At 39.1% G+C, this 20,367-nt stretch overlaps 1 protein-coding gene across 1 annotated transcript in view; it reads right to left on the bottom strand.

Annotated features, from left to right (window-relative positions):
- Positions 1–11,748: 11,748 nt before the first annotated feature.
- The window catches only part of lrrc38a (leucine rich repeat containing 38a), an 11,957-nt gene continuing 3,338 nt past the window's right edge, over positions 11,749–20,367 (bottom strand). Inside the window, exon 2 of the mRNA XM_023281584.3 lies at positions 11,749–15,892. Coding sequence (XP_023137352.1) covers positions 15,645–15,892 — 248 coding nt within the window. The 3' untranslated portion in view covers positions 11,749–15,644. The remainder of the gene's footprint in view (positions 15,893–20,367) is intronic.

Below are 20,367 nucleotides of genomic sequence, written 5' to 3'. Positions count from 1 at the left end.
ATGATTCTTTTAAATGTATTATAGCACTTTGAGATTTTATATGTAAAGTGCATTATAAATTAAAGGCATTATTATTATTGTTATTATTATTATTATTATTATTATTATTATTATTATTATTATTAATAATAATAATAATAATAATAATAATAATAATAATAATAATAATAATAATAATAATAATAATAATAATAATTAGTCCTGAACAGTTGGAAACTAAACTGTGATTCAGTGTGTAACCTGTCGAAAAATCTCAGCTGTCTGAAGTGAACACATGTAGTTCTACACAGTGTGGCCTGTCATCGGGTCCTGACTCAGACAGATCCTTTCTGGATGCTCTTTTGGGGATAATTTGTAGTAATGAGAAGTTAATGAAGTTGCCAGTGGTGTTCTGTATACAAATGTGCAGAACTCACTGTCTTTAGAGACACACATATGAATCCTGCTGCTGTCTAATCCTGCAGGTATTTGTCATTCCAAAAACCGATCCTTTGATAAAACTGATTTTGCCTGGTTTCTACATGTCTACAGCTGCTTATATCTGGATCAAACAGTCTCAACATAAAATACAAAGAAACTTTATGTCTGTGGTGAGAGCAGAGTGGTTTGTCTTTTTGAAACATTTTTTGTACTTGCATAATTATCACCAGAGAAATGTTTACAGCATATTCAGACCTGACATTTGAGATTATAGGTTGTCAGCTGTAAATGAATTGCCAATTATTCTGTTAATCGAAAAGTTGGTTCAGCAGCTGTGGACTTTTCTTCACCTCAGACAGGTGAGTTGTCAATTTATCAGCTGCAGGTAAATATTTTGTCACACTGTTGTGGTCCTCATGTTGAGTGCTGAGCAGTTTCACACTATAAGAAATCTGAATTAAACTGGGCTGTCAGTTATTTGGACATTTTGATCAGCTGCTACTCGTTCAGTTTTAGTCTGTTATTGCATTATTATGTCTTTTACAACAATTGGTGTATTGACTAGTCTTGCATGAATAGCAAATATCGTGAGCACTGTGTTTGGCACTTATATGTAAATGCAGCCATGAGGATAATTAACAGAAAAGTGACCTACGTGTGAAAGGGGCTTGGATGACAGACTGCCGTCACTGGACAGGTAGTAATCGTTTAACACAGAAGAACGCATTGAGTTCCTGTGATCATGTGTAGTCTGATTGAGCACTGCACTTTATCGTTATCTGACAGGGGCACAGGCACAATGTGCAGAGGGTCAAAGGTGGAAGGGGTCAGCAAGAAATCAGCAAACTGCATGATTTCATCTTTACTAAATCTGTATCAAGTTTAAACGGTCGAAACCCTGTTTAGATAGTGAGTCTTTATTTTCTGGTTTTGCTTAAGCAGAATCCAACAGAGCCCTTTATCATAGTGCAGATAAAAAATGTAAAAACATGACACTGACACTCAGTCTAACCTTATCCACCAGTCGTCCTAGCAGAATTGTTTCCTGCATTACTTGTGGCACCACCAAGCCTATTGGCTGACTCTTGTGTCACCTTCCCACAAAATCCAAGGCGGACCACAGTGGAACTGCAGCCTTCTGTTCAGTCCAACAGATACACTATATCACTCAGGAAGCAGTGTGTGTGCTTCCTCCTGAGCGTGTAATTGTCAGTAAGGCCTTCATTCAATGGTCTTTCCTGTAATCCTGTTGACATAAAAGTTGAGTTGATCTTACCAGGGGTGTGCAAGAACTATTGGGGAATTGGAACTTGAGCCCCAACTGGATTAATTCACTGTGATTATCAGACAGAACTTGGGAGATAGGAACGGTCCAGTGGGTGACCCAGGCCAGCAACTGTCCATTCAAAGTGTTGACTTTTAGTGGTGAACTGAGCTGTTTTTGTAAAATACCTGACTGGAGAGTGAGATCAGAATTTTGGAAGTTGGCCTCAGCACCTGAATCAATGAGGACTGGAACAGGTAAGAGGAGTTTAAGATGGTTCACACTGGCCTGGACATGCAGTCTACATGGAGCTCTGGTGGAGAAACTGGTTTGGCTTTCTTTTTACCTGTATAGTACAGGTAAAAAGAAAAATGGCCAGACTGGCTGCAGTACACACACACCAGTGAGGCAAAGAGACCCAGTCCAGCTTAGCTGTGTAGAGGAGACTGCCTTGGCAATTGAAGAGCAGGAAGGCCACATGAAATTTCAAACATGAAGAAATTTAGATAGCCCCCCAGAAAAGGTTCTGGATCAGTGATGTAGGATTTTCTGAAAGTTGGGAATGACAGTGGAGAAGGAGGAGAAGGGTGGCTTTTTAAGCTGACTGGCAGTATTAGGGGACTGGCAAGAACTGTGACTTGGTTAGTTCATTGAGTGAGTTGACCACAAAGTGGATGCTTCCTTGACTAGCAATTTTTGGTGGGAAGACAACTGAGTCTGAAATCCACTGGGTCCATGAGATGGTCAATCGTTCTTTTGAATGCTAAGGAATGATAGACCCAGATGTAAAACTCTGAAATCAGACTGAGATTGGGAAATATGATTAAACAGTTTTTTGTTAACTGCAAGGTCTATAAATGTACAGAGGACAAGGCTTGGATATGCACTGACATTCTTGCACTGCACATCTCTGCACTTTTAAACTTTATTTTTATTTTTTCTGTTAAAAAATTTTGCCACCCTTGTATATATTGTAAATAAAACTGCTGTAACAATGTAAATTTCCCCTGGAGTGGGGAGAAATAAAGAACTTTATCTTATCTTATCTTATATGTTTCCTTGGATAGGGGTTGGAGTTAAGCATTGAAGTATGGGCAGTGAGCAAGTGGCCACTTGTTTCGATTATAGAGAAATAGAGCGGGGCAAACAAGCAGGCTCATCACGATGAGGAAGTGGGGAGCTGAACAGGTTTCTGTGATCTTGTGCTTGTAGTGTAAGGTGGAGCAGCTGGTATGGACAGTGAGCAGTGAGTGAACCTGAGGCAGAAAGACAACAGAGTTAGTTGACTGGAAACAAGAATTAGAGCAGAATAACTGGAGCAGAGTTGGCCTGACACACACACACACACACACACACACACACACACACACACACACACCGTTTCGCATCCTGGCCTTCCCGGGATCTTTCTGCATGGAGTTTGTATGTTCTCCCTGTGCACGTGGGTTTTCTCCAGGTTCTCCAGCTTCCTTCCACAGTCCAAAAACATGCTGAGGTTATTAGTGATTCTAAATTGTCTGTAGGTTTGTCTCTATATGCAGTCCTGTGATAGAATGGTAACCTGTCCAGGGTGTCCCCTGCCTTCACCCTCAGTCACCTGGGATAGATTCCAACCTCCTTTGACCCTAATGAGGATTAAGTGGTGTATAGATAATGGACGGATGGATTATAATTTAATCAGCATCATAGCTGCAAGGTCTTTTGATTTTACCTTTCAAAATTTAACAACATGAAACATGTGGCCCTTAGTTTCAGAAACAGCCACCTAAGTAGAGCAGTAGCAGCTTCCTCATATGTTGCTGAGTGCATAAACAAACATCAGATGATTCACTATCATTTCTCAAAAGTTTAAAAGTCAGCCAAGTAAACCAAAAACTGAGGAACAGAATAAATCCAACTGTAAATTCACAATGATCAATGAGACAGAGTCTAGGTAAAAGATCATTGACAGTTGTATTTTTCACTTTTAGATGGTTTAGCATGTCAGAAATAGGGTTATCAGTAGGCAGCAGTTTCCTTTTTGGCCGATTTAAGCATGTCAGCTTACCTTGGTTTTTGTTCAGATGTCTTTAATTACATAGTGTATATAGTGTTTTTTTTCAGTGTAGAAAACTAAGATGGTATGCAAAAGCATGCAGAAAATAATGTTCTCCAGGCAAACCTCATTTAACTGAAGTAAGACTGTATGTTGAGGAAGGACAGTTGAAATTGATGAGATTTCAAACTGTACAGACTGTGTTAATGTGGTATTAACAGTTCATTAGTGAATGCACTATTTACCACTACACATAATAATCATTACTACTATACTACTATACAGTGCACAGTTATTTGCTCAATTATTTTTAAAAGGTGTGACTGACATGGATTAAGAGAAGTGCCCACAGAACTGCTTATGCATCGCGCCGAAAATGTTGTGAGATACCTCTACTTCTGCTTATTGCATATTTTACGCTCCCACCACTCTTGCCCTTATTTCACTCCCTCTATTCATCTTCCTCATGTGTCCACCACCAGCAAAACTGGCCAGTGTAAAGAAAGTCCTGCAGCAATCATGTCAGTAATTTTTGCATATTTTGCAGCATCTGCCTGAATATTCTGTTTTTTTGGCCTAAAAAATCTGTCTTCCTTGCATTTTGCCTGACCCATTTTTTGACTTTGTTTCTGCAGATGTGTTGTTTAATGAAAGCTCTGAGCCTTTATTAAGCCACCATAAGTGATATTTAAAGATATGACTGAGCCAGCCCAATGTCAATTAAGACAAAAAATAATAGACTGATCTACCTGTTTACAGGCTGGTCAGGCCAAAAAGTAGCCCAGTTGTGTCATACCAGGAGGCACGTCAGCCTACTGGAAAAATGCCTGGTCTGCCAGATGGCTGGTCCAGCCCTGAAACCTCGAACAAAAACTGGTGGCATAAGGGCAACACAGGAGCAGAACTAATCTCCTCAACAAACAGGCAAAACATGTTTTACAAAAATCCTATAATTGACCAACAAATACAGTGTTAACAAAATAATGCACTTTGTTTTGTATATAAAAAACGTATTTACCTGTGAGACAAATACACAACATCTTTCTAATGACTGTGCTTCCGAAACAAATGCAGCATATCTTACAAGCACAAAAATATATCCCAAAAAAATGTTTATCTTGTATCGTTTAGCACAGCATTTTGGCCTTGATTGAATGAAGAGAAAAATGCAACCTTAAAAACCTCAACAACCACCACACTACTGTGCTTTGATATGTTTACATCGCCCAACAACCTAAAGCTCAGAGAGATGAACATGTCTTTGAGTGGAAAGCACAGTGACATAGTGGTTTTGTAAAGTTTGCATGTTCTTCCAGGATCTAATTGGGCTAGCTTCAGAAGCACCTGCTTCCTTCCACAGCCCAAAGACATTCATTTTCAGCCCCTCCACTGCTCTGCTTAGTGGCAGCCTTTTCTCTTTCCCCTTCTTCTCCCACCTTTTCCTTCTTGTGGACATTAGTCAGGTGCAGCCATTGGATAATCACCAGAGTACACACACCTGTGACTGAGAGTGGTCCACAAGCAAAATATCCAAACGTCACCATAAAAGCCTGCTCAGACCACTACACATTGCTGGACTGTTGAACAATCTCTGCTGGTTAGCCTAGGCCTTTGTCCTGTTCTTGCTCAGTTTTGTTTCTAACCAGTGTTTCTTTGTGCCTCAGTTCTGTGACCATTCCCACCTGCTCTGTGTGCCTCTTGCCATAGTCTCTGATCCTGCCTGACGTTTTCAACCCGACCCTGTCTGGATCAAACTCTCGGAAATCTCCACCTGGTCCCTGCACCTGCAGAGATGCCATTCCTGCCATGCTCTGTGACATGCATGGTAGGTTAACTGGTGATTCTAGATGTCATTGTCTCTTAGGATATGTGCTGATTGGTAATGTACTCTTTGGTCAGTAGTGACAGAGACTGGGGATGCAGTAAACATGGACACAAAATGGTAAGTAGGTCAAGTTTTCCATTGCTGGGTTCAAATTGATGCTATTTGTGGCTGATGTGTCTCTTTACTAACCAAGAACAGTGTGATAGAAAAGGCCCCAACTGGAAGACACCACTCTGTCCTAAGTTATTAAATTTCAAGTACAGTGTCATTTGTGTTCTTCGGGGAAAGCAAATTAATTGTTTAAAACTCTTCAACAAAGACAGCTTGAGCTGCTTGCTTGAGTTGAAAACCATTCATTATGGCCATTTGATGTATTTTACAATGCTATTGTGGGCTAATGGTTGTGGCTAGACTATAATTTGTTGGTTTTTATGTACATAATCAGTGTAGTCGTGAATTAAATGTACAGAAAAATGTAGCTGGCATGCCCGTTTTCTTTGCTCTGAGATGTTGGTGCTCTAGCAACATCGGTTGTTTCTGAATGTTGTATATAGCATTTTTAACTGTCAGGTGTCAATTTAAAAAGGGAAAAAAAGTTTCACAGAGCAGTGCTGCAATGGCACTAGGATCAAAAATAGCAATTCAATGGGGAGATTTAAGTCCTTAAGTGTAATTTTTTTTCTTTTACCACATGATGTGCTATTGATGTCTAATGGGAGTTAAGATTGAAATTTCAAAATTACAACTGAAATACACAAGATTGCCCAAATGTATGCCAATTGCATTAATACATAAATTAGCAGAAAAAACAAACGGACAAAAATCTACATAAGGTCGTATGAGAGTTAAGTTCGGGGCGTGATAACATTTTCGCACTGCTAATTTGAGTATTTGATTACCTTAATATGTATTAATCATTTAAATTTGTCTTTTGTGTCTAAACAGGTGACCTTTGTCTTGTATTAAAGAAACAAACAAAAAAGGAGAAATCAAGAGAGAATTGGATATTTTTATGTCACTTTAGATATACAAATTATTGTAATATGGTTTGATTTTTAAATACAACCATTTCACTACATGTTTGGAGCATCTCCTCCATTTTCTGGGTTACCAGGGTGGTAAGTCCCATCTCATCTATTATATGATTAGTTGGCTGAAAACTGGTGACATAAAGCAGTGTGACCACCTGACTTGTTATTTTCCAATATGTTTTCCACATTGCTTTAAAGGTATACTCATAGAGCTTTAGAACTCAGAATTACATTTGTACAAGGAGGAGCTGACTTAGGATGAAGGCTGGACAGATAACCAGTTTATTACTGTGACACACAGAGAAACAGACCAAGCACACTCACCAAATTAACCTCAGCATGTCTTGTGGGAGGAAGTCAGAGCACAGACACATGCAAGCTCCACACCCTAGCTGTGAGGCGACAGTGCTAACCACTTCTCTACCGTGTCACCCACCATCTATTCAGTGCAGCATTTTGTGGATCTTTCTCCCTGCTCCATGTGTATTGAAACAGTCTGCTCCTTGCTTCACAGATAGCACAGACAAATGTCCATAAAAAAACTAATGTGTCGCAAGTCTTACACCTGTTAAATACTGATAGAAGTCAGCGGCAATTAGTTTAAGTCTGGGTCTCTCAGTCTTTAAACATCATGTCAAAAACCATGATGTGCTGTGAACTGCACCTTCTGCTGTCTCTTATGTACACTTGAAAGGTATGATGGCCAAGAAGGATCACACAAAGCAAATTTGTGTTTGTTCCCAGTAACACAACATTGTAATGAATACAGACGCAGTCACGATGGGAAACCACAGGATTGAAGCTCATTGTATGGCCTGTGACTGTCTACACCTCCATTTGCCACCACGCCCCCGGCATCATGGGATGTCAGATGCAGAGCAAGGCCTGTGATTATTCCACTGTAACAACATTAGACAACCTGTATACATTCAGCTTAGAGAACATTCTGCCACGCATAGGCAAAATAGTCTCACCACAAACCTTTGTTGTTTCCCAAAGCCACTGTCACAGAGATCAAAAGATGTTTTGCATTACCACGATTGTAACCTCTTTCTAGTGGCTGTTCAGAAAATGCAGTGCAGCACAGGAACAGTAGGAGGCAGGCAGACGGCAACAGTCAGTCCAGTGAGAGGCAAAAAACTATTATGTAGGCTCATGACTAGAGACTGCAGTAAGGGTGGTGCTTAACTTGAAGTAATGCTCCAGTAGACAATAAACATTAAAGTAACTTCTATGACTGTTTCCCAGAGAATTGCATAATTCAGTTTAGGGTTCTATTTAGATTACATGGAATCTAATTTGAGATAATAAAGTTGATCCTGACAACGCTGTCCTGATTGGTGAAGTTGGTGTTTAAATTTGCCCTTATGAACCAACATCACATCACCATTTTCTTGACAGTGTGTTTCTTGTTGTTTTGTGTGTTCACATGTGTGCATGCGTGCGTGCGTGCGTGCGTGCGTGCGTGCGTGCATGCGTGCGTGCGTGCGTGCATGTGTGTGTATTTCATTTTGGAAACATTCATTTCCATCTCAGGTGTTCAGTCTCACCTGCTTTGATATGCACCTTCTTGATTGAGTATTATAGCTTCAAGTGTCTGTGTTAGTAGAGAATATAACAATGTGAAATATTAGCAATACATAGCAACATCCAACCATTATCTATATACTGCACAATCCTTATTAGGGTTGTGGGGGGGCTGGAGCCTATCCCAGCTGACTTGGGGTGAAGGCAGGGGACACCCTAGACAGGTCTCCAGTCTGTCACAGGGCTACATATATAGACAAACAATCACACTCGCATTCACACCTACAGACAATTTAGAATAATCAACTAACCTCAGCATATTTTTGGACTATGTGAGGAAGCCGGAGTACCCGGAGAAAACATGCACATGAACAGGGAGAACATGCAAACTCCATGCAGAAAGATGCCGGGAAGGCCAAGACAAGAACCGGGGATCTTCTAACTGCAAGGGTTAGGGGTAGAAATGCTAACCTCCACGCCACTGGGCAGCCACATAGCAACATATAATAGCAATATACTGTATATATCATATTACCTACCTCCCCTTAAGTAAGTGTGTATAGGCCTAAGACATCTTTAAAAAAAATCTTTGACAATTGTACTATCCACTTACAGAAGGACCCTTTTATTTTTTTAAAGTTCAATTTCAGTTCAATTTTATTTACATACCACCTAGTCTAAACATAAGTTGTCACATGGCACTTTATGTAGTAAGGTCAAGCCCTTACAAACTTACCTTGTAACATCTTATAGACTGTCACAATGGGTGACAGTGGGGAGAAAAAAAGTGACTATACATACATACATACATATACATGTGGACAAAATTGTTGGTACCCCTCGGTTAATGAAAGAAAAACCCACAATGGTCACAGAAATAATTTGAATCTGACAAAAGTAATAATGAATAAAAATTCTATGAAAATTAACCAATGAAAATCAGACATTGCTTTTGAACTGTGGTTTAACACAATTATTTTATTTTATTATTATAATTATTTTATTTATCAACCTTTTGAGGCTATCACTGCAATCAAACCATTTCTGTAAATGTCAATGAGACTTCTGCACCTCTCAGCAGGTATTCTGGTCCACTCCTCATGAGCAGACTGCTCCAGTTGTCTCAGGTTTGAAGGTTCCTTCTCCAGACGGCATGTTTCAGCTCCTTCCGCAGATGTTCAATAGGATTTACATCAGGGCTCATAGAAGGCCACTTCAGAATAGTCCAATGTTTTCCTCTTAGCCATTCTTGGCTGTTTTTAGCTGTGTGTTTTGGGTCATTATCCTGTTGCAAGACCCATGACCTGCGACTGAGACCAAGCTTTCTGACACTGGGCAGCACATTTCTCTCTAGAATACCTTGATAGTCATGAGATTTCATTGTACCTGCACAGATTCAAGACACCCTGTGCCAGATGCAGCAAAGCAGCCCCAGAACATAACAGAGCCTCCTCCATGTTTCACAGTAGGGACAGTGTTCTTTTCTTGATATGCTTCATTTTTGCATCTGTGAACATAGAGCTGATGTGCCTTGCCAAAAAGTTCCAGTTTTGTCTGGTCTGTCCATAGGACATTCTCCCAGAAGCTTTGTGGCTTGTCAACATGCAGTTTGGCAAATTCCAGTCTGGCTTTTCTATGATTTGTTTTCAACAATGGTGTCCTCCTTGGTCGTCTAACATGAAGTCCACTTTGGCTCAAATAACAAACGGATGGTGCGATCTGACACTGATGTACCTTGACCTTGGAGTTCACCTTTAATGTCTTTAGAGGTTGTTCTGGACTCTTTTGTTACCATTCATATTATCCGTCTCTTCCATTTGTCATCAATTTTCCTCCTGTGGCCACGTCCAGGGAGGTTGGCTACAGTCCCATGGATCTTAAATTTCTGAATAATATGTGCAACTGTAGTCACAGGAACATCAAGCTGCTTGGAGATGGTCTTATAGCCTTTACCTTTAACATGCTTGTCTATAATTTTCTTTCTAATCTCCTGAGACAACTCTCTCCTTGGCTTCCTCTGGTCCATGTTTAGTGTGATACACACCATGTCACCAAACAGCACAGTGACTACTGTAACCCTATAAATAGGCCGACTGACTGATTACAAGTTTGTAGACACCTGTGATGCTGATTAGAGGACACACCTTGATTGAACATATCACTATGGTCACATTATTTTCAATCTTTTCTAGGGGTACCATCATTTTTGTCCAGGCCAGCTTCATGAGTTTATTTTTTAAAATAATTCTGTTAAGACACGGTTCAAAAGCAATGTCTGATTTTCATTGGTTAATTTTCATAGAATTTTTATTTATTATTACTTTTGTCAGATTAGATATAAATTCAGGTCTTTCCTGAAGAATAAAATTAAATATCAAAATTTCACTTCATTTGCTGACTTAACCAGTTTCACATAAAGGTTCTGTAGACTTCTAGAATCCACTCAAGGTGCACACTCCACAAGACTCCAGAGTTTTTATCCATTTGTGATGTTACATCCAAAGTTTAAAGGCTGCTGGAATTATATTAATTATATATAATGTAACGTTGCATTTTGTTGTTATTGTCATTAAGGTTACTATTTTTTAATGTTGTTTCTCCTTTAACAGGACTACAGATACTCATGCAGTTTAATCAATCAGAACAAAATGGACTTACAACATTGACATTTCAATACAAAATATTTTTATTTCATCTTTGCTGTTATCTGTTGTCACTCATTCCTTGTATTTTACACCCTGAAATGCTGGTAATCCTTGTTCATCCACATAAAGCCCTTTCAAATTGGAGATTACATATTTAGCTAGCACCCAAGTAAGTGCACACGCACACTGGGAGTATGTCCAGGTTAACAGAGCCTCTTCATGCCTCTTAAATTATTGCTGTTTTGATGATTTTCACTAAAGGTTTTTAAATAAAAATAAGAAAATCTTTAATGAAATACTAAAACTTCAAAATGGCCTTTAGGGGTGCACTAATCTACTACCACCTTCAGTATGTCAACAGTAATATATTCATTAACCAAATGGCAGATTAGCCTATTCTGAAGGTAAATGTGGACAACCAATGACAGATATACAAAGGGTGTTTTCACACACGGTACCCAGTAATGTACACAAGTACATCTGAGTCCAAATTTCAGTACGCTTGATAAGTGTGAACATTGCATAACATACCCAGACACAGAAGGTAATCCGTACGCTTTTACCCTGTAGACTGGAACTGAGTTCTGTGTGGGACCATTGCGTTCATAGTATCTTTTTATTTACTGAAGGTTTGTTTGTACTTGGGTTTTCAGTTGGTGTTTGGTTAAGTTAAGGCACCCAAAATACCTGGTTAGGTTTAGGAAAATTTCATGGTTTGGGTAAAAATATGTCTTTCCACGACACTAAGTTTTCTGTTCAGCAATGATCACAATGGATAATAACCTACTGTCTGCACATTGTAAAGTTAGCTGCTGCAACTGTATCAAGTGGATTTGTCACACATTTTTACATTGTATGGATCATTACAAAAATGTACTCAGGTACACAAAATCAATGTGTTGTGGCAGTCCAATCATACCAAAAGTGGTATCTAGTCACATGATGCAGATCATTACATTTAAAAAGTCCTTTTCTTGTAAACAACACATGAAACAGAGAAATCCATGAAGATGTGTCAATTTACTGTTAAAATAGTTCCTCAAATGAGTTCATCACCAATTTATAAAACCACATACAGCATAATGCTTACTTCCACTAACACTGTAAAAGTATAGCGTGTAGAAATATCAAAGTAGTCAATGTCACATCACCCATAACCGTTTAACAGGTTCTCAAGTCTCTGCTTCTGTTATGAGCACTTTTATCAAATCTCAATGAAGAAATGCAGTAAAGAAAATGATGATGAAGCAGGGCCAACATTACAAAAAAATGGGGTCATTAGTCAACGTCAGTCCTCCCGAACCTACTAACATCCACTAATATGTTACCACAACTAAGAAAGTTCCAAGATTACCATCAGAGAACTTTGTTTCCATTCCCCTACAATGAGCTTCAAATTACATGCAGTGGGTGGCTATTAGAAAATTAGGAACATGTAAATTGATAAACATTTACATATAGCACTAAATGTGGTGTCCAAGTGTTCTTCAGCCTTCGAGGACAGGTGGTGAAATACTGAAGCCATGGAATCAACCTTGAAAATAACCGTGTTTATGTCTTAAACTGTAGAGTGCTAGTTGCTAAAACCTAAAATTAGGTGAAAAATACAGCATACATGGCTCTAGTGTCAAAAGCAAGATTCATCTTAACAAATGTACAGATTTTTAGGTAATAATGATGTGAAAGACATTTCGGTTGTGAAATGTCTTTTAAAGCCAACATGTAGTGGACATTAATCATCTAAGGCACTTCCAGATCCAGGCTACGGTGGAGACTGCTTTGCTGCAACCAGTGTAAGTTATACATCTCTGTGTGGCATGTTCTTAAAAAAACAGTGAAGCCATGGAGAGTATAAATAGTATAAGTGAACCCTTGCATGTAGGATTAGAGAGTGTCTGATTTTCTGTGTGTTATCAATGTATTATTATCAAATGACCTACATGCTGCACACAACATTTGATCAAACAGTTTGACAGGACACTAAGCAATGGTGGGCATGGGAGTTTTAGGACCACTCTTACCAAACAACCACATGAAGTTCCAACGATTTTCACATAATCGCATACAGATAACATGTCAACACATGCTACAACATATAATGGGGCACATGTGAAACATGGTACCAAGTAAAGCAAATGTAGATAGCATGTCTTTGCAGGTACATGTGGGGCACACATCAACATTTTCCACGTTATATAACATGGCGTCACGTCACAAATGCTGCATGTTTTCTAAGATTCATTATAATACATTAAACAAGTGTAATAATGCGTGAACTGTTTCTCCACGTGCATAAGCTCAAAGATTACAGAGGGAAACATAACTAAGGGAGAGGTGAAACCATACACATAACCATGTGAAATGTATGCAATTACATGCGGAACCCATAGGATTACATGTGGAAATTAAAGATATTTCCAACAACCCAGTGTGGCTGACAAGTAGGTTATGATAGCTAGCTAGTGTTAAATGCTGTGTAATTCACTATATTTACGACTGTCTGCACAAAATAGCCCATGTGAGCTAAAACACTGGTTGTCAAACTGTGTGCAGTGGGAGCAGTGATGAGGCCAGATGCATAAAACTCTGTGTAGATTCATGAGTGTATGCATGCACAAAGACAGAAATCCACATTTATAAAGCATAAGCTTCATTTCCACTCCAACAAATATCCTACAATGGTTGTAGAAACCCTCTTACATGTGACCGTTGTGCACAGCTGTGGGAATTTGTTGATCTTGTGCTACTAATTCATCACATGCCATTATTTTTTAAATGTCAGAAGTATGATCAGTATGGAGCGAAAACAAAGACAGTACAGGCTGTCAATGAAAATAAAATTTGGCATTGAAAAAGAAAAAAAGGCTCAAAAACAATTCCACTGAGAAGAATAAAACACTGATGTTCAAATTTCTTTGTTTCTGTTTTGATGTCTTCATTGTATTTTAGGGTGATTTTAAATTTCAATTTTCAAATTTGTTCTTCATCTGTGCTTAAAAACTCAATTTAAAGTCTTTTTCTTACAGTCAAGGTTTCTTTTTTTTTTAATGATGTTTTAATGTTCTCTGTTTTCAATGAAAACTTTCTGTGTTTTGGTGTGATAGGGAGGAGTCTGAGGGGAATGGCAAGGAGTGTGTGATTTACATAAAATTTGCATTGCGTGTGGACTTGGGACAGTGAGGTATCCCATAATGTATGTGGTACCAACCAGTGGCAAAGACCAAAAAGAAAACTTACAAAGGTAATCAAGGCTTTTTGTGAATACTACTGTTATTGTGACACAAAATGTACTTTTAAGATTATTTTAGGCAAGAAAGTAGCTGTATAAACGTCATATCTCTGAGGGACAGCTGAAGAAACCCAGATCCTCACTGACTGCTGGGACACTCCACAGACAAAACAGCAGCTCTATCTTCTGCAGCAGTATCCATACCAGCATGATCCTGAAGCTGATTAGCTCCACTACAGAACATCAGGAGTAGAGGCACAATGTTTTTCATCTGTGTATAAATTTTGAAATAGACTTCAGTCCTGTTATAAAATGGATCCTCTTACATGTATTTTCAATTGTATTCTAAATATGAATTGTCTGATATGAATTGTTGAAGGCAGAACTACATTTTTCTCTAATCCGACCTGTTTGATCAGACACTGCTTATGTCTGAAACGGTTTGTTTTATTACTTGACTGACAGAGGATCTTGGAAACCTCAGAATATACACATATGAATTATTTTCATATAAACATAAAGAGGCAGGACTGTGTTGTCTGAGCTTGCGGTCATGTCAGTCACCAACTGGCCCCTCCTGCTCCTTAATATGCAAATTATATGGAAATAAGCGCTCCTTGCCCCTCCCCTCAGACTCCTCATGTCTCCACCAAAATTGACAGAAAGTTTTCATTGAAGCATCCTGAAAAAATAGTTTTGTAAAAAACAAACAACAAAAAAAAGACTTTAAAAGTGCAGACATGAAGAAAAAAATTGGAAAATTGTTATTGATAATCACTTTAAAATACAAAGAAATACACCATAACATAAATCAATTATTCTGAGTATCTGTGTTTTATTTTTCAGAGGAATTTTTTTAGGGCCATTTCTTTTTCTTTTTCAATGTGAACTTTTATTATTAGTGCAAAAACTTCATTTTCAATGACAGATTCTTTTTTTGCAATGACAGTATACACTGCCTCTGTTTTAGTGGTTAATCCAATTAATCTGATACTGAAACAGGCTTTGCAAAGTGAAAAAAAAAGATTATCAATGGAAGTATTAGCTTGAATGTTTTGTTTTTTAAAAATGTACATTCTACATTCTACATTCCTGAACAAAATAAAAATGTAAATTATTGTCATTTTTACACAGACAAATAATATTTGTGTCTGGACAAGAGAAAAATCTATATGTCCAAAGAACAAGTGCCTCAGAAAGTTCATGTCGAGCCCTGCAGTGACCATCTCAAAGGACTAACATATGTGGTTAGTGCTGGCATAAGTCACAGCTCCTGTAAGACCTCTACAGGACAGGCCCTTGCACAACAGCTAACACTAGTTGGAAACACAGTTTATATGTTCCTTTTGGTGCTTGTAAATCGTTGCAACCTTAGATCCAGCACTATGACACACATCACCATTTGCAACACTTTGATCACAGTTATGCAAACCTGTTTGTTGTTTTCCAAACCACTCTATCACTCTCATGATAGTCCAGAGGTGATCTTGGAATTGAAATATTATGAACATCCTTGGGATGACATCATCTTCTTTCATACCAGCGTTTTTCCCCATTGCTTTCATGTTTTGTTGAGCTTCCTCTCAGATTCCAACATGATCTCTCAGCAAGGGTTTTGTATGAAATACTTTCATTTTACATAATCCATTTTACCCTTTTCCGACTCTGTCAGTCATTCCCCTCCTCCTCATCTCCTTTACTGCCTTTACTCAGGCGCTGGAAGCAGTGGACTGTGGAAGCGAGGAAGAAACTGGCCATAATTGCTGCCACTGAGACCGAAATTCCAGAAAAAATGACTATGAGGTAGTCCGTTAGGGTGAGGGCACCATGGCACTCCCTGAAACTGTCCTCCGAGAGTAAACTGAGAGGAACACGACGTCCATCCAGAGGCAAAGAGCACTCTATCCCTTCCATTCCTGGGAGGAGAGAACACAAAAAGTCAACCAGCTAACAGACACTGGACATTCTCAAAGTACTGCCAGGCTAAGAACTCATTTAATTCAATTCAATTCAATATTATTTATATAGCGCCAATTACAGTCAAATTGTCTCAAGATGCTTTACAGAACCCATATGCCTGACCCCCAGAGCACGCCAAAAGGTGACAGTGGCAAGGAAAACACCCTTTTAACAGGGAAAAAAACCTCGAGCAGAACCCGGCTCTAATGTGGGGGGACCCATCTGCCTGCTGGCCGGGCGGGTTGAGAGGGACAGAAGAGGCAGAGGGGTAGAGGTATTTACAAGGATAAATGAGTGTGCAGATGAACAGAAGAGGGCAATAAAAATACAGCACTGGTATAGTTTGAGGTATGTCATACCCAGTGGTGCAGGGTATACTCAGTTATATGGAGTATACTTACTTATTTTCCAGTTGCATTATGAATACTCACTTATAAATTCTCAAGCAAGTCTTTTTTTCCCCTAGGGTGGCAAAGGCATCTACTCTGCCTCTGACTGGCTGGTACACATTGCCTTCATTAATTGGGTTGGTTGGCTTAGGCACAAGGAGGTTAATTTTAGGAATGAGGAGTGATGGTGGTTAGGAGCACTGTCACAGACAGAGTAGAGCAGGTTGTGCCTTTGCCACACTAGGAAAAAAGAGAGGATCAATATAAACATCTCCAAAGGGAAAGAGCTGCATGTCTTAATGCACAATAACACAGCATTAACTTCATTAATAACACTTAAACAACATGGGGACAGGATCAAGAGGATCTAAGTGGAAATGGCAGTGGCTACTTTTCTTTACATCACACAGGTGAGCAGGTAACAATATTGTTCTGTAAACATCTGGCCCCAAAGTCAAAATAACCAAATATTAACTGATCCTGTATCCATCTATGTACATCATTTAAGACTCATGTTCAGATAATTTTTAACTAACCTACATACCACAACAGTATAATAGACGTCCTGGAATTCAGTTGCAACTTGACAGAGATTTTCAGTTGGCCCTCTGAAAATTTTCTCTTTGTATCTCTCTCGGTTTGTCTGTGTGGGAATTTCATGTCACTTCTTGTTATCTCCTGTTTAGTTACGGTATTTACTAACTTTATGTGACTCTAGTGGCTGTGTTTCCTTCCTTTGTGTGTTGTCCTCTGCTCTGCTTTCATTAGTTTCATCTATGTCTTCTTATCCTTTCAGGTCTCTGCATATTTCTGTGTATTGTAGGGTGGTTTTCATTATGATAACCTATGCCTTCTAGTGTCCTCTCTCCTCCCGTGACTTGGAAAATGTTTCCCTTCCACGATCATTGTGGATCACCTAATTACTTTAATGCACCTCGAGGCAACAAGAAGTAAGCAGAGTTGTGACTTCACAGGGAGCTTGGAGCGAGGAAACCTATGTGTATCCTATACAGAATCCTTCTGTCAAAAAACACGATGGCCATGATGATGGCTTTTTAGGCATGTGACACCAAACACTGCACATCATCACAAACACACAGTGCCCCTGTGAAGTATGGCGCTGGCAGCATCATGATGCAGGGATGCTTTCCAGCAGCAGGCCCTGTATCACATTTATAGATTGCACTTTACATAACATCTATACTGCAGGCCAAAATCTACTCACAAATTAAAAAGCAGAGGAGACATATATTTTAACCTAAAGGCTAAACATCAAAATTAGTAACTGACTCATAAGCATAACATTACATTTATATTTTAAAGGTAGTTTCACTGTAGTCTCTCAACACAGTTTTACTGTGAGTGATTTCTGTTATAATGTACACCAACACCTTGAAAAAGTTCTGTCCACTGTGCAGAGAGGCGCTTCCATTTTATCCTGATTCCTCTGTAACCCTGCTGTACCCAAGAGTCACTAGACATCACTGTCAAATGAGTATGTGTCTGTTTCTGTGTGTGCGATTGTGAGTCACTGTAAGACCAGAAGGGGTTTTCCACATGAAAGGGGACTTGGTGACTTCATCGCTTAGTGCTATTCCAGTCACGTGGCACTACAACAGACAGCCAGACTTATGCTCACACAGACATGCAGGAGACAGTCACAGACACAAACAAGCATACTCTCTCTCTGTATCTCTCTCACATACACACATTACGGACAACAAAAACAGAATAGAAAATTCAGACATACAGTCCTTGGTATGTGAGCACAGCCACTAAGATATATTCATAATCACATCTGAACAAAAACACGTGCAGGAACAGGCATTGGCACAAGAACATTTGTATGTTCATTTATATGTGCACCGCATGCACTTGGACAAAAAACTTACATACAAATGTGTGTTCAGAAGCCTGCACACAAGCAGAAATACATGCAAATGCACACAAATGAACTCAAATGCAGACATATTTTGCATAACAAACACACGGATGATTACTTTGTGTGCACACGGGAACACAAAATGGCAACAGAGAGATAGAGACATTTATACACACATAGGTGCATGCACAAAAACATACAACCTTCTGAATGCAACTAAAATATGTCTATAAAATGATTGCAAGCCAGTGTTCTCTAAAAGTGGTTCTGCGCAGAACTTCAAAAATGTCTAGCTTTAATCATACAATGCCACCCAACCCCATTTAATTGAATTTACCTTAGTGTATGTGTGTGTTATAGCTACAATATGTATAGAGTGTCTACTGCTGTGAGTAAGGAATCTAGACATGGGTAGTTAGTATCAGTGTTGATGTGTCACGGAATCAGATGTACTTTAGTGCTGAATAAGGCATGTTGCTTGTGCACCTTTGAAACAGCTGATGCAAATAGTCGGAGATTGTGTTTGCAGTTTCTAAGTTGCTTTATGGGAGTTCGACCTGCCAGTCTACATGTGCATTTGTAGATCTGGAGAAGTCCTACAACCGTGTCCCCCGAGGGACTCTGTGGGGGTACTGCGGGAATATGGGGAACCGGGCTCACTGATACGAGCCATTGTACAACCCAGGTGAGAGCTGTGTCCACAAAGTCAGACACGTTTCCAGTGGGTGTTGGACTCCGCCAGGGCTGCCCCTTGTCACCGATACTGTTTATGGTGTTCATGGACAGGATCTCAAGGTGCAGCCGGGGTGAGGATGGCGTCCGGTTTGGGGACCTCAGGATCTAACTATACCTCCACAATGTTCTCTGCTTGTCAACATGGAACTATAAAAGGCTCCACCTGGTGGTGCAACCAGGCACTACAGATAATCTACAATACATTTTCTGACATGTATGTAGAGAATGCAGGTTTTTGCTTTCTTTTGGAGCTTGCCCACACTACTTTTGAATGTATTTAAAGTGTGTATTATCTAGAAAACTGTTATCAGGTTGGAGATTTGTATCAGCAGATACTAAATCTAAAATGACTCTGATCAGATTGGGGGTAAATAAAGCTTGATCAGGACCCTAATAATGAGCCATGTTGAACAACTTGTATTGCATGTCAAAGAGTCCAAATAAGGAAAAGAAATTAATCTTGAAGGTGCAATAAATGAGATTAACTTAGACTATGGCTATCATGCAATCCTTGCATGTACTGTCAGCCTATAGTTTATGTTATAACCTGCATTGTTCAAGACCAGTAGTAAGAGCAGCAAAACCATGTATCAATGCCATATAGAATGTTTTTCAGTACAGTCAGTAGCTGAACTAAAGATCTGTTTTGAATTGTTCAAAGAAGGTCAGTATGCCTGCTTTATCTATTACATAAACTTGCCTTAGCTTGGCAGATACTTGATGGCAAGCTAATTTGGTTATTCACACACACTTATTCAAACAGTTGTGAAAGATGCCCAGTACAACCATAGTCTAATCTGAGGCTGAGAAGCTCCACTGGAGCAGTGCCAAAGGGTCCCAAAGTGTTGTTGATGGGGAAACCCGATTTCTTTATGTCTTAACTTCATAGTCAAAGTGTTATCAAAGCCAGAATAACACCCATAATTGGGAGGGTCAAGCTCATATAGCAATCCAAATATAAAATGAAATATTTCCAGAAGAAACCTATATTAATCTGAAATGACATAATGAACATGACAACCAGATGTGCTCCATCAAATGCTCAGTATTGGCTCTTTTTATTCTCTTGAGGAAGGATTTCTCATCAGGAAGAATTATAGTGTTCAATATTTGTATGTAATAGGCAGAATATGTATATGGATATGTAATTCATGTATGATGTTGGGAAAAACACCATTGCTGAGGTCATTCTGGTTCACTCTGCATTTGCAAACTGCATTACTATCTTTATCAAGTACCTTTAGTATTGTGTTTGAGTCGCATTGACTTTGTGTCATTCATTGTGTCTGGTGCTACAGATCTGCCAATCCAGAAGATACTGGCACCAAACAATGTCAAGTGTAGCATTTAGTTAACAATATCTATCTGTCTTCTTGTTTTGTCTTTGCTAATTCATCTGATTTCCATTGCTTTAATAGCAGCTGAT

The sequence above is a fragment of the Amphiprion ocellaris genome, chromosome 8, assembly GCF_022539595.1.
Source record: "Amphiprion ocellaris isolate individual 3 ecotype Okinawa chromosome 8, ASM2253959v1, whole genome shotgun sequence".
NCBI lineage: Eukaryota > Metazoa > Chordata > Actinopteri > Pomacentridae > Amphiprion > Amphiprion ocellaris.
Note: the sequence above shows the minus strand (reverse complement) of the source record. Positions and strands in the feature narration are given on the sequence as shown.